We start from the raw sequence: 13,036 nt of genomic DNA on the forward strand, positions 1-13,036 counted from the left end.
GGCTGGCAACTGACACATCCGTCAACAACCAAAGTTAAAGAACAGGTTAAAACTGTTGCACTAATATTGGTGGCGCTGCGTAACGTAGCTCGTCTGTTTACACGGTATCGGCTCCAGGTTCCGGGAAAGGTGTGACACATACATCATTCCTCTTACACTCGAGAAATTCACTCCACATTTCTTTTTTTTAACAAAGTACAGATGCATAATCAGAGAGTTTTGTTATACTGTACAATATAACTTTATGAAACGACTGTCGTTAAACGACGCAAACACTTACCATGCACGCATTCACTGCCAGACGTACGTTTCCCCCCCCCCCCCGGAGTCCTGTCACGTGCACCTCTTTTCTCCCGATATATCACTTGCCACACGTCTTTACATAATCAGTATTAACGAGAATTTGTTACTGTCTCTCAGATGAGATATGCCTCTGTAATGTGTATCCGCGTCATACGATAACAGAAAGCGGACGAGAATATGACTGGTAGTCATTCTGGTGCGCATTCTCAGGGCAGCACCAACCCGCACACTTCTCGTGTGCTGCATCGGAAACAGTCGAACAGTATTAACGTGAGTGTTGCTTAGGTAGTACATATTAATGGTTGGTGGTACACGCAACTTTACTTAAAGTGTATATTAAAGAAATGATAAAGCTTGCTCCACATAACACTAAACGGATATATGTAGATAACGGGACATTTCATACTGATATTGTGTTGAAGTGTTATCGAAGCTCATATATTGATTCCTACTACAAGCAAGGCCGCGGGAATGCACTTGCCTCTGTCAAAGCAACGGGATTGCATCGACAGCGGAAGAGGGAGTATATGCAAAATCATTGTCATGTCGTATGTGTTCAAATGAGGTGGTTCATTTTCATGTTTGCTAGGAGATATTGTTGGCCTTTGATGAATACGCATTCCGCACCTACTCCGTAATTCTAGCGTCATCTTTCAAAAAAATAACATGAATTATACATGAATGGTACATTTGGTGAAGGCAAATATGGCTGCTCACCGTGGCTGTAACTTTACAAGTCTACCACGTTAGCTTGGCGTATAAATAATGTAATTGATTTTCACCAATCATGTAATTCATGAGTAAACAAAGTTATGTATTGTATTGCTTGAAGATGGTTTTGATTACTGTTGGAGTAACACTGGTAATATGGTGCTTTAAAGCCTTTCTAGTGTTTTAAACACGTAGTCTGTTTGGTAACATTGCGTATCTTAGATTGGAAAACGACGTTAGTGTTTCAACTTTTGTGGTTCACCTCTACTTCCCTGTACACGTTCTTCCTCTATTAGTTTCGTATCCAAGGCATCAGAGTGAGGAAAGAAGATTGCATGCCCTAAAGTAGCAGCTAAACATTATTTTGATAGTATTTGATGGCAGGTGGATTGTTTGCAAGGATGAGCGACCTCGTCCAATTACATGGGCTTCATGTAGATGCGTCTCAAATACACTAGTCGTTTCCATGCACCCAAATACTTGAATATATCCGCCTGTAAGTTCCCATGTGAAGGGAATTTGTAAACAGGATGCGAGAGATGTAAGTATGACGTACTACATTATGTCTTTATTTGATATTGTTTGTCTTTGTATAGTCTGGGTGAAGCGTCATTATCAAGGATACGAGAAATGATTACAAAATGTTATTCAGTGGAAGATATGGTATTTTCCAGGAACGAATCAAATGATTATTAAATATTAACATACTTTTATTGTTTTCCATTGGAAGATATGATTTCTAGAAAGCAAATCAAATGTTTATAGAATATTTCATAGTTTTGTTTTTCGTTGGAAGATATGATGATTTCCAAGAAAGCGAATGAAATGAGTATTATATATATATATATATATATATATATATATATATATATATATATATTTTATATTTATTTATATATATTTTATATAAGATTTTGTGTGATCGGGGCCTGAACATGCAGGAGGGTGAAAGGAGGGCAAGGAATAGAGTGAATTGGAGCGATGTGGTATACCGGGGTTGACGTGCTGTCAGTGGATTGAAGCAAGGCATGTGAAGCGTCTGGGGTAAACCATGGAAAGCTGTGTAGGTATGTATATTTGCGTGTGTGGACGTATGTATATACATGTGTATGGGGGGGGGGGGGGTTGGGCCATTTCTTTCGTCTGTTTCCTTGCGCTACCTCGCAAACGCGGGAGACAGCGATAAAGTATAATAAAAAATAAAAAATAATATATATATATATTATTTTTTTTTTTTTTTTTTTGCTTTGTCGCTGTCTCCCGCGTTTGCGAGGTAGCGCAAGGAAACAGACGAAAGAAATGGCCCAACCCACCCCCATACACATGTATATACATAGACGTCCACACACGCAAATATACATACCTACACAGCTTTCCGTGGTTTACCCCAGACGCTTCACATGCCCTGATTCAATCCACTGACAGCACGTCAACCCCGGTATACCACATCGATCCAATTCACTCTATTCCTTGCCCTCCTTTCACCCTCCTGCATGTTTAGGCCCCGATCACACAAAATCTTTTTCACTCCCATCTTTCCACCTCCAATTTGGTCTCCCACTTCTCCTCGTTCCCTCCACCTCCGACACATATATCCTCTTGGTCAATCTTTCCTCACTCATTCTCTCCATGTGCCCAAACCATTTCAAAACACCCTCTTCTGCTCTCTCAACCACGCTCTTTTTATTTCCACACATCTCTCTTACCCTTACGTTACTTACTCGATCAAACCACCTCACACCACACATTGTCCTCAAACATCTCATTTCCAGCACATCCACCCTCCTGCGCACAACTCTATCCATAGCCCACGCCTCGCAACCATACAACATTGTTGGAACCACTATTCCTTCAAACATACCCATTTTTGCTTTCCGAGATAATGTTCTCCACTTCCACACATTCTTCAAGGCTCCCAGGATTTTCGCCCCCTCCCCCACCCTATGATCCACTTCCGCTTCCATGGTTCCATCCGCTGCCAGATCCACTCCCAGATATCTAAAACACTTTACTTCCTCCAGTTTTTCTCCATTCAAACTTACCTCCCAGTTGACTTGACCCTTAACCCTACTGTACCTAATAACCTTGCTCTTATTCACATTTACTCTTAACTTTCTTCTTTCACACACTTTACCAAACTCAGTCACTAGCTTCTGCAGTTTCTCACATGAATCAGCCACCAGCACTGTATCATCAGCGAACAACAACTGACTCACTTCCCAAGCTCTCATCCACAACAGACTTCATACTTGCCCCTCTTTCCAAAACTCTTGCATTCACCTCCCTAACAACCCCATCCATAAACAAATTAAACAACCATGGAGACATCACACACCCCTGCCGCAAACCTACGTTCACTGAGAACCAATCACTTTCCTCTCTTCCTACACGTACACATGCCGTACATCCTCGATAAAAACTTTTCACTTCTAACAACTTGCCTCCCACACCATATATTCTTAATACCTTCCACAGAGCATCTCTATCAACTCTATCATATGTCTTCTCCAGATCCATAAATGCTACATACAAATCCATTTGCTTTTCTAAGTATTTCTCACATACATTCTTCAAAGCAAACACCTGATCCTCACATCCTCTACCACTTCTGAAACCACACTGCTCTTCCCCAGTCTGATGCTCTGTACATGCCTTCACCCTCTCAATCAATACCCTCCCATATAATTTACCAGAAATACTCAACAAACTTATACCTCTGTAATTTGAGCACTCACTCTTATCCCCTTTGCCTTTGTACAATGTCACTTTGCACGCATTCCGCCAATCCTCAGGCACCTCACCATGAGTCATATATATATATATATATATATATATATATATATATATATATATATATATATATATATATATATATATATATATATATATCTGATAATGGTACATCACCCTCGATAGTGATGGCTGGCGAGGCTGAATATCAATAATTTGTATTCCATCAACCTTAGTGATGACCTTGGTTCTTTTTCGTCTGCAGGCATAGATTGAAGACTGCTGACGTGCAAGCATAAAGCAAACACATTGTTAACCTCCCCTGAGGATACACTGGTACGAAGTGAGGAGTATATAACCTGACGCGCCTGACCTCGTCACCAAGCAACCAAAGGTAAACATCCTATAAGCCACTTGGTCAGTATAATATTGCAATTATTTTGAACTCGTACTTCATTTTTGTCTTCAACTTGTACAGTACAGAGAGGGAGTTCTGTAGTCTTGAGGCCCCATCATTTGAACTTTGTCATGCACCAGTTGTGTGTATCATGGAGAGGTGGGATAGGGAACTGCTTACCGAACAATAGTCACTTCTAGAAAGATTGTCTCAGAAAAAAGTCTTCACACAAAAATTTATTCATAATTTTGTTTATTGATATAAAATCTACATTGATATGAATTAATTTAGTGCATCAATTGCAGTCCGGAGCTGTAAAAGTGTATGGATGCTCATTGATATGTTTCACCGCTTGAACTCGGTGTCCAGCGCCAGTGTTAGACGTTCGATGAATACTTGTGATTTAGAATGCAGTGAATCACTTTTATAAATCAGTTTGACGAACATGTCTACTATCTAATGTAGAGTATTCACCTGTTACTTTCCCCTCTGTTATATTTATTGATCATAAATTATTTCGTCAAGCAAAAGACTGGCTTGTTACGCTGGTAACAATACACGTTACTACCTACACGGGATGGCAACGCCACAGCGACTAGAACCAGATCTCGTTCAAATGTTTTTCAAGATGAAGTTGTGATCACATATAGATTTGTTTTAACTTCAGGTTGATTATCGTAGAAAGGACATGCAGTGAAGCTGCTAGACTTTGTATATAGATTTTAAGACTGCATCTGTGGAATGCACCTTCGCTGTTTCAGTACCAGTGTAAAAACATGCCCGAAATTATCGTATCCAAGACAGATTACAAAGCTTAACCCTACTAATTTGCGAAAGTTTCATTAATGAATTCTGAGAGCAAACCTAATTTTGATAGCAAAGTAATTGATTATTTAGCCCCAAAATCTAGAGGACTCCCAGAAAACTATTTTCCATTGCCAAAATATTATTATTCGGCAACATTCTTCGTCTCTCATCCGACCTCCCTGCTTCTCTACATTGTTAATTTACCAACCATGATCATTATCTTCGTTTGTTCTCTGTGGCAGTGTTTGTGCTTACCTTAATACAAAAACACGTATTGCTTACCTTGTAGATCTTGCTTGTCCCATCTTTAAAGCCACCTCGCTCAATATGACCTCTACCAGCATTTTTCTGTTATTGTATCGTACATTTTCCACCTTATTGTGATTCTTATATTTTTATTCCGATTCTTCCAGCTACGTAAAACTTTTCGACTTGATTCCTGCTACGAAGAATTTCTCACGTCCATGTGCTGAAATCCACTTTGCGAGGATTGGTTAGGCTCTGCCCAGAATGATCCCGGCGTACACAAAATCACTTCTTTTTTTTTTCCTCCATAATGATCAAGAACAAATGATTAAACGTCCATCACGAGTTCTCGTACGGCACCACCATTTTTCATCACATTTTCTGAACCTTCCTTTTGCGTGCATTTATATTTGTCCGTATGGTCCTCTGACCACAGTTTTTGTCACCCTTGTTTTGTTACAGTAACCTCTCCCTCTCTCTTTCAAAGATCAGCTTTGGCGCTTTTGGAGAGTTCAACGGTCACTCATTCGCTGTGACTTTATTGGGGGGTTATATGTGGGGCGGGCGCTGCATCGATGGACGGAATGCCTCCAGCCGTGCTGACCATAAAGCAGAGGTTACCTTCGCTGGGATGGAGTCCTACGTCCCTTGTTCTACAGGGATCGTTCTTGCTTAGTCATGGCTCTGATTCCTACTGCATCAGGAACAGAGCATAACGAGCCAGGGAAATCTTCCTTTGATCCCCACTTTGTTCAGAATCATTGCAAAGCTTTTCTTCATAAAATCAAGCACGCCTTCAAAATAAGACCCCGGTGTACCACATCGTTTCAATTCACTCTATTCCTTGCACGCCTTTCACCCTCCTGCAAGTTCAGGCCCCGATCGCTCAAAATCTTTTTCACTCCTTCTTTCCACTCCAATTTGGTCTCCAACTTCTCGTTCCCTCCACGTCTGACACATATATCCTTTTTGTCAATCTTTCCTCACTCATTCTCTCCATGTGACCAAATCATTTCAAAACACCCTCTTCTGCTCTCTCAACCACACTCTTTTTATTACCACACATCTCTCTTACCCTTTCATTACTTACTCGATCAAGCCACCTCACACCACATATTTTCCTCAAACATCTCATTTCCAACACATCCACCCACCTCCACACAACTCTATCTATAGCCTACACCTTGCAACCATAAAACATTGTTGGAACCACTATTCCTTCAAACATACCCATTTTTGCTTTCTGACATAATGTTCTCGCCTTCCACACATTTTTAACGCTCCCAGAACTTTTGTCCCCTCCCTCACCTTGTGACTCACTTCTGGTTCCATCTGCTGCCAGATCCACTCCCAGATATCTAAAACACTTCACTTCCCCCAGTTTTTCTCCATTCAAACTTACCTGCCAGTTGACTTGTCCCTCAACCCTACTGTACCTAATAACCTTGCTGTTATTCACATTTACTCTGAGCTTTCTTCTTTCACACACTTTACCAATCTCGGTCACCAACTTCTGCAGTTTCTCACCCGAATCAGCCACCAGCGCTGTATCATCAGCGAACAACAACTGACTCACTTCCCAATAATCTGTTCAAATTAAACAACCATGGAGACATCACGCACCCCTGCCACAAACCAACATTCACTGAGAACCCATCACTTTCCTCTCTTCCTACTCGTACACATTCCTTACATCTTCGATAAAAGCTTTTCATTGCTTCTAGCAACGTACCTCCCACACCATATACACTTAATACCTTCCACAGATCATCTCTTCTCCAGATCATACACAGATCATCTCTTCTCCAGATCCATAAATGCTACATACAAATCCATTTGCTTTTCTAAGTATTTCTCACATGCATTCTTCAAAGCAAACTCCTGATCCACACATCCTCTACCACTTCTGAAACCACACTGCTCTTCTCCAATCTGATGCTCTGTACATGCCTGCACCCTCTCAATCAATACCCTCCCATATAATTTCCCAGGAATTCTCAAAAAACTTATACCTCTGTGATTTGAGCATTCACCTTTATCCCCTTTGCCTTTGTACAATGGCACTATGCATGCATTCCGCCAATCCTCAGGCACCTCACCATGAGTCATACATACATTAAATATCCTTACCAACCAGTCAACAACACAGTCACCGCCTTTTTTTAATGAGTTCCACTGCAATACCATCCAAACCCTGCTGCCTTGCCGGCTTTCCTCTTCTGCAAAGCTTTTATTACCTCATCTCTTTACCAAATCATTCTCCATCATTCTCCCTAACCCTCTCACTTTGCACACCACCTTGACCAAAACACCCTATATCTGCTACTCTATCATTCAACAAACCTTCAAAATACTCACTCCATCTCCTTATCACATCACCACTACTTGTTATCACCTCTCCATTAGCCCCCTTCACCGATGTTCCCATTTGTTCTCTTGTCTTACGCACTTTATTTACTCCTTCCAAAACATCTTTTTATTCTCCATAAAATCTAATGACACTCTCTCACCCCAACTCTCATTTGCCCACTTTTGCACCTCTTGCACCTTTCTCTTGACCCCTTGCCTCTTTCTTTTACACATCTCCCAATCATTTGCACTATTCCCCTGCAAAACTTGTCCAAATGCCTCTCTCTTCTCTTTCCCTAATAATCTTACTTCTTCAACCCACCACTCACTACCCTTTCTGAACTGCCCACCTCCCATGCTTCTCATGCCACAAGCATCTTTTGCACAAGTCATCACTGCTTCCTTAAATACATCCCATTCTTCCCCCACTCCCCGTACGTCCCTTGCTCTCACCTTTTTCCGTTCTGCACTCAGTCTCTCCTGGTACTTCCTCACACAAGTCTCCTTCCCAAGCTCACTTACTCTCACCACTCTCTTAACCCCAACATTCTCTCCTCTTTTCAGAAAACTTCTACAAATCTTCACCTTTGCCTCTACAAGATAATGATCAGACATCCCTCCAATTGCACCTCTCAACACATTAACATCCAAAAGTCTCTCTTGCCCACCTATCAATTAACACAAAATCCAATAATGTTCTCTGTCCATCTCTCCTACTTACATACGTATACTTATGTATATCTCTCTTTTTAAACCAGGTATTCCCAGTCACCAGTTCTTTTTCAACACATAAATCTACATTAGGGGATTAAGAATACTTCCCACGTATCCCCTGCGTGTCGTAGAAGGCGACTAAAAGGGGAGGGAGCGGGGGGCTGGAAATCCTCCCCTCGTTTTTTTTTTTTTTTTAATTTTCTAAAAGAAGGAACAGAGGGGGCCAGGTGAGGATATTCCAAAAAAGGCCCAGTCCTCTGTTCCTAACGCTACCTCGCTAATGCGGGAAATGGCGAATAGTTTGAAAAAAAAAAAAAATCTACGAGCTCTTCACCATTTCCATTTACAACACTGAACACCCCATGTACACTAATTATTCCTGCCACATTACTTACCTTTGCATTCAAATCACCCATCACTGTAACCCGGTCTCATGCATCAGAACTACTAACACACTCACCCAGCCGCTCCCAAAACACTTGCCTCTCATGATCTTTCTTCTCATGCCCAGATGCATATGCACTAATAATCACCCATCTCTCTCCATCCATTTTCAGTTTTACCCATATCAATCTAGAGTTTACTTTCTTACACTCCATCACATACTACCACCACTCCTGTTTCAAGAGTAGTGCCACTCCTTCCCTTGCTCTTGTCCTCTCACCAACCCCTGACTTTACTCCCAAAACATTCCCAAACCACTCTTTTCCTTTACCCATGAGCTTCATTTCACTCAGAGCCAAAACATCAAGGTTCATTCCTCAAACATACTACCTATCTCTCCTTTTTTCTCATCTTGGTTACATCCACACTCATTTAGACACCCTAATCTGAGCCTTCGAGGAATATGAGCACTCCTCGCATGACTTCTACTCTTTTAGAAAATTATACCAATTATCGGTATAGACTTTCAGTTACCACCATCTGTTTTATTCCTTTTTTGTATAAAGGCACAACTGAAGTCACATTCAGATCATCAATTATGTTACCATTTTCAAGAGATAAATTTTGTAATATGAGCAGGTGGTGAGGTGATTACCAAAAAACTATCCTTTATAAATCATTAGCCAAACATGCAAGCAATGTTACATAAAGTTTTACACACCTGATCATCAATAGCAGCAGATAAACCAAACATGTTATCTGGAGCATATTTGTCATGGTGAAATGTTTCAATATCAGTAAGACCAAATCGCCCTGTACAAGCAAGTTATATATTATCATGTGAAGCAATGGTAATGAAGAAATTATTGATATATTCCCTTGTAATTTTTTAAAGCAGGGCATAATCAGAATTTAAGCCAATGGTAGTACATGTTGCTTTGCATTTGGGTGAATGGCAAACGTCTTTCAAGGTTTTCTAAAATTTCTCTGAAAGATTCTGATCTTTGACTGCAGTTACCTAATATTGGAAATTTGGATTAGTTTAGTCTACCAGACCCATTGAAGTGTGAGGTCCAATATTTTGGTGAGTTTCCATGGCTCTCTTCTTAATGTAAGCCATGTCTTCCTTAATGACTTCAAGTTATCCAGACTAGATAAGAATTTTGACTCGAAGTTAGCCCATGCTTCACCAGTGTTGGTGCAGCCCACGACTTCAGTTTAGTCCTGCTCTCTTTAAGTGACTGTACAAATCTTGCAGCATTGTCTCATAAATCGAAGCCGAAGTGTTTTGTTTGTTGATCTGAGATTTGGTGACCCTGCCAGTGAAGAAATTTGCCACATGGTTAGTTGAGTTCACTGTTGATAACACCAAATTGACATGCCTTCTCATGATGGTACAATAATTGAAGTTCATGATACTTTCAGATGTATCGTAAACTCGAATTGCTTCCTTTATGATTTGCTTTGAGACCATACATTCGTTTAGAATTACACAGTGCAATTACTAGAGCATTTCTAGTTGCCGTCACATTTATATTAAAGTTACTAAACATGATACACTCTTATTCTGTGGAACCACCGTGCAGGACTGTTTTAATGGTTCGTAGAATTCATTCTGTTCTGGTGGAAGATAACAAACTTCAGTCAGAATGGGAGGAATCATGAGTAGAATGGTCTCATTACAAACAGTATCTGGGCCTTCCTTTGATAGGTCTAGGCGCAGATTGAACTCCAGATCATTCCTGATGAATGCACACACACTACTTCATCATACCTTTTCCAGTAGTGTCAATGGATGATGTAACCTGGTGTATCGACCTGAGAATCTCCAACTGAATCATCAAGCCACACTTCTGTCATACTTATTTGTGCCTCCTTCCTCTAGTTTGTGATCAGTTTCATCTCGTCAAGCTTGGAGGGTAGGTTACAAGCCTTGAGGTGGGAAAAATGGAACCCCTCCGATGGAAGCACTGAATTGTCTGAATCAGCCTTAGATGGTGAAGCAGGGGTGTCCAGCTGAGTCCAGGAACTATTAGGTATGTCTCTACTTGGTGTTGTGGTGGGACATCTTCAGCTGGTGGTCAATCCAGGTTCATCAACCAGTCTGTCAGTATCACAGTAATAGATTCTAGAGCACATTTAAGGAAAATGGTTCCCCTTCTATGACACCTTCAGACACATATGTGGAAATATCACATTTGATATGTATCCTCTGTTCGCACATGTCAAAGGAGATGTCTGTAAATATTGACCTTAGTCACAAATCAAGCAAGGATATTTGGGTCTTCTGGCTCCATGACGTGGATGGATATCCTCATAAACTACAGGTTTTATAGTCTTGTAATGCTGTCTTATTGCAACATCCTTTGTTTGGTTCTGATGTTCACTTTTTAGAGGCAGCTTTTGCCTGAAAAAAAAGTTGTGTTGATTTAGATATATTGTGAGGTTGACACAGGATACCAGTTTGTATTTAACAAGCATCATATGCCTCCAATACTATGCAAACTTCTTATGTTAATTCCAATGTCATACTGTAATTACCTGCAACTATATTTATTTTCTTTCTTGAAAACTGGTCTTCCCTGTGCTTGTTTCTTGTTTAGCAGCAATCTTTACCATATCTAATGACAAGATCATGGGCAAAGACTTGGCTAGGGTGTTAATTCCCTTGTTTAGGTTCTTTTTCAGCCTTTATGGGTCCGGGGATTTGTTGAATAAAGCTGTCTTAATATTTGTTCAACATCCGCCACTGAAAATTCAGTTTTATTTGTGACTTGTTTCCCACTAGTTCGACCCTTGAAACATGGAAGTTCTCCTTCTCCTCACTGGCCTTGCTATTTTAGCACTCATACACACATGTAGTATCCAATTCTGCCTCAATTTTAAGATCTGTTATGGTTAGTTAACTAGTTACTAATATTACCTCCCAGTTCTGTAATATCCCTATTGTGTATTTTCGCCCAAATGGCTGCCTTATTGAATTAACCTTTCATTAGTATTATTATAATTCTCTATATATTTGCTATCCTTTTCTTCTGTTTTTAAGGGCCAGAGCATTCTCTCTCTCTCTCTCTCTCTCTCTCTCTCTCTCTCTCTCTCTCTCTCTCTCTCTCTCTCTCTCTCTCTCTATCTCTCTCTCTCTCTCTCTCTCTCTCTCTCTCTCTCTCTCTCTCTCTATCTCTCTCTCTCTCTCACTTCTTTGAACACATCTGATGGCTGAGTACTGGAGAAATTAGTTGGAACTACATATTCAGGATTAGTGTGCTCATTTAGAGGGGTTGGTGATTTTGCCTCTCTTATATCAAGTCGATACAATTTCTAGCATATTGATTACTATATTTTTTTATAATATAACAAGAAAAAGTTTAGGTAGGTATTTTGATAATGAAGAATATTTTGTATCTGAGTATGAGTCCTGTAGTTTATATTGTTTCATTCTTTTAGTATCTAGTGGATTATATTTTCATATAACCTCAGACCTTTGGGAATTTGTTTTCATTTTGGGATATACTGTATTACATCTTTAGAAATGCCTCCAGGTCGTGGAAGTATGGGAAGCCAATACCCTGAAGGTACTAAAGGATGTCCTAGCAATTGGAATTCATCTACCAAGCAAACAAAGAAAGCAAAGGAACCAGAAAATGTTACCATTCCCGTTCCTATTACCACTGCAGAGAAATTACAGCATGAAATCCCTACTTCTGTCGGTAAGAGAATAGTATTTTCTGTATTGTAGCATCATTATAAGGACTTGATCTCCAAAATTTTAGAAATGTCCTTTGATGTCTTGATTATAAGAAAACACAAATCTTTGACTTTTCATTTCCTTTTTGGGCAGGATCTATCGTATTATGTTCAAAAGCCATCAAAGAAAACCATGGCTACTTGAGCTCATCCACAAGTAAGCCACACAGGAAAAAGGAACCAGAAATTGTTACTATTACCCTGCCAGGTACACAGACTCACCAGCCGTTCACCAACACAAGTGCATTGCAGCATGATGCCACTGCTTCATTAGGTAAGAGACTAGCCACTTTTCAGTGTTGCAGTATCATAAAGGAGTATCCTTTATCTTTCAAAATTATTCTTATATTGAGTGATAAAAGTCTGATCTCCAAATTGTATCTTCCTCAATTTGGGTTTTTATTATATACATGTATGTATATACGTGTGTATGTGGGTGGGTTTCCTTGCGCTACCTCGCTAACGTGGGAGACAGCGACAAATTATAACAAATGAATAAGATTGATAAGAATAATGATATCAAACAATGACAGTGAAGTAAAAGAAAGTATATTAAGGAGCTTTGCTGTTGATACCAGCATGAGCGAAATGGTTGGTTCAAAATCTTTTCAAAATGAGATGCAAAAAGATACAATCTTTGGATGGGCAGTA

General features: G+C 40.1%; 1 protein-coding gene across 7 annotated transcripts in view; it reads left to right on the plus strand.

The window, feature by feature from the left end:
* The first annotated feature begins 393 nt into the window (after positions 1-393).
* Positions 394-13,036, plus strand: part of LOC139759815 (uncharacterized) — a 31,782-nt gene continuing 19,139 nt past the window's right edge. The window contains exons 1-4 of one of the 7 annotated variants that reach the window (XM_071682298.1): positions 394-573; positions 4,010-4,138; positions 12,181-12,348; positions 12,480-12,659. In XM_071682298.1, the coding sequence (XP_071538399.1) occupies positions 12,192-12,348; positions 12,480-12,659 (337 nt within the window). In that variant the 5' untranslated portion in view covers positions 394-573; positions 4,010-4,138; positions 12,181-12,191. Of the gene's footprint in view, positions 852-933; positions 1,556-4,009; positions 4,139-12,178; positions 12,349-12,479; positions 12,660-13,036 lie in introns of those variants that run through there. The other 6 variants (XM_071682302.1, XM_071682300.1, XM_071682301.1 and 3 more) reach the window with 6 other exon arrangements.

Source organism: Panulirus ornatus, chromosome 34 (assembly GCF_036320965.1).
Source record: "Panulirus ornatus isolate Po-2019 chromosome 34, ASM3632096v1, whole genome shotgun sequence".
Classification (NCBI taxonomy): domain Eukaryota; kingdom Metazoa; phylum Arthropoda; class Malacostraca; order Decapoda; family Palinuridae; genus Panulirus; species Panulirus ornatus.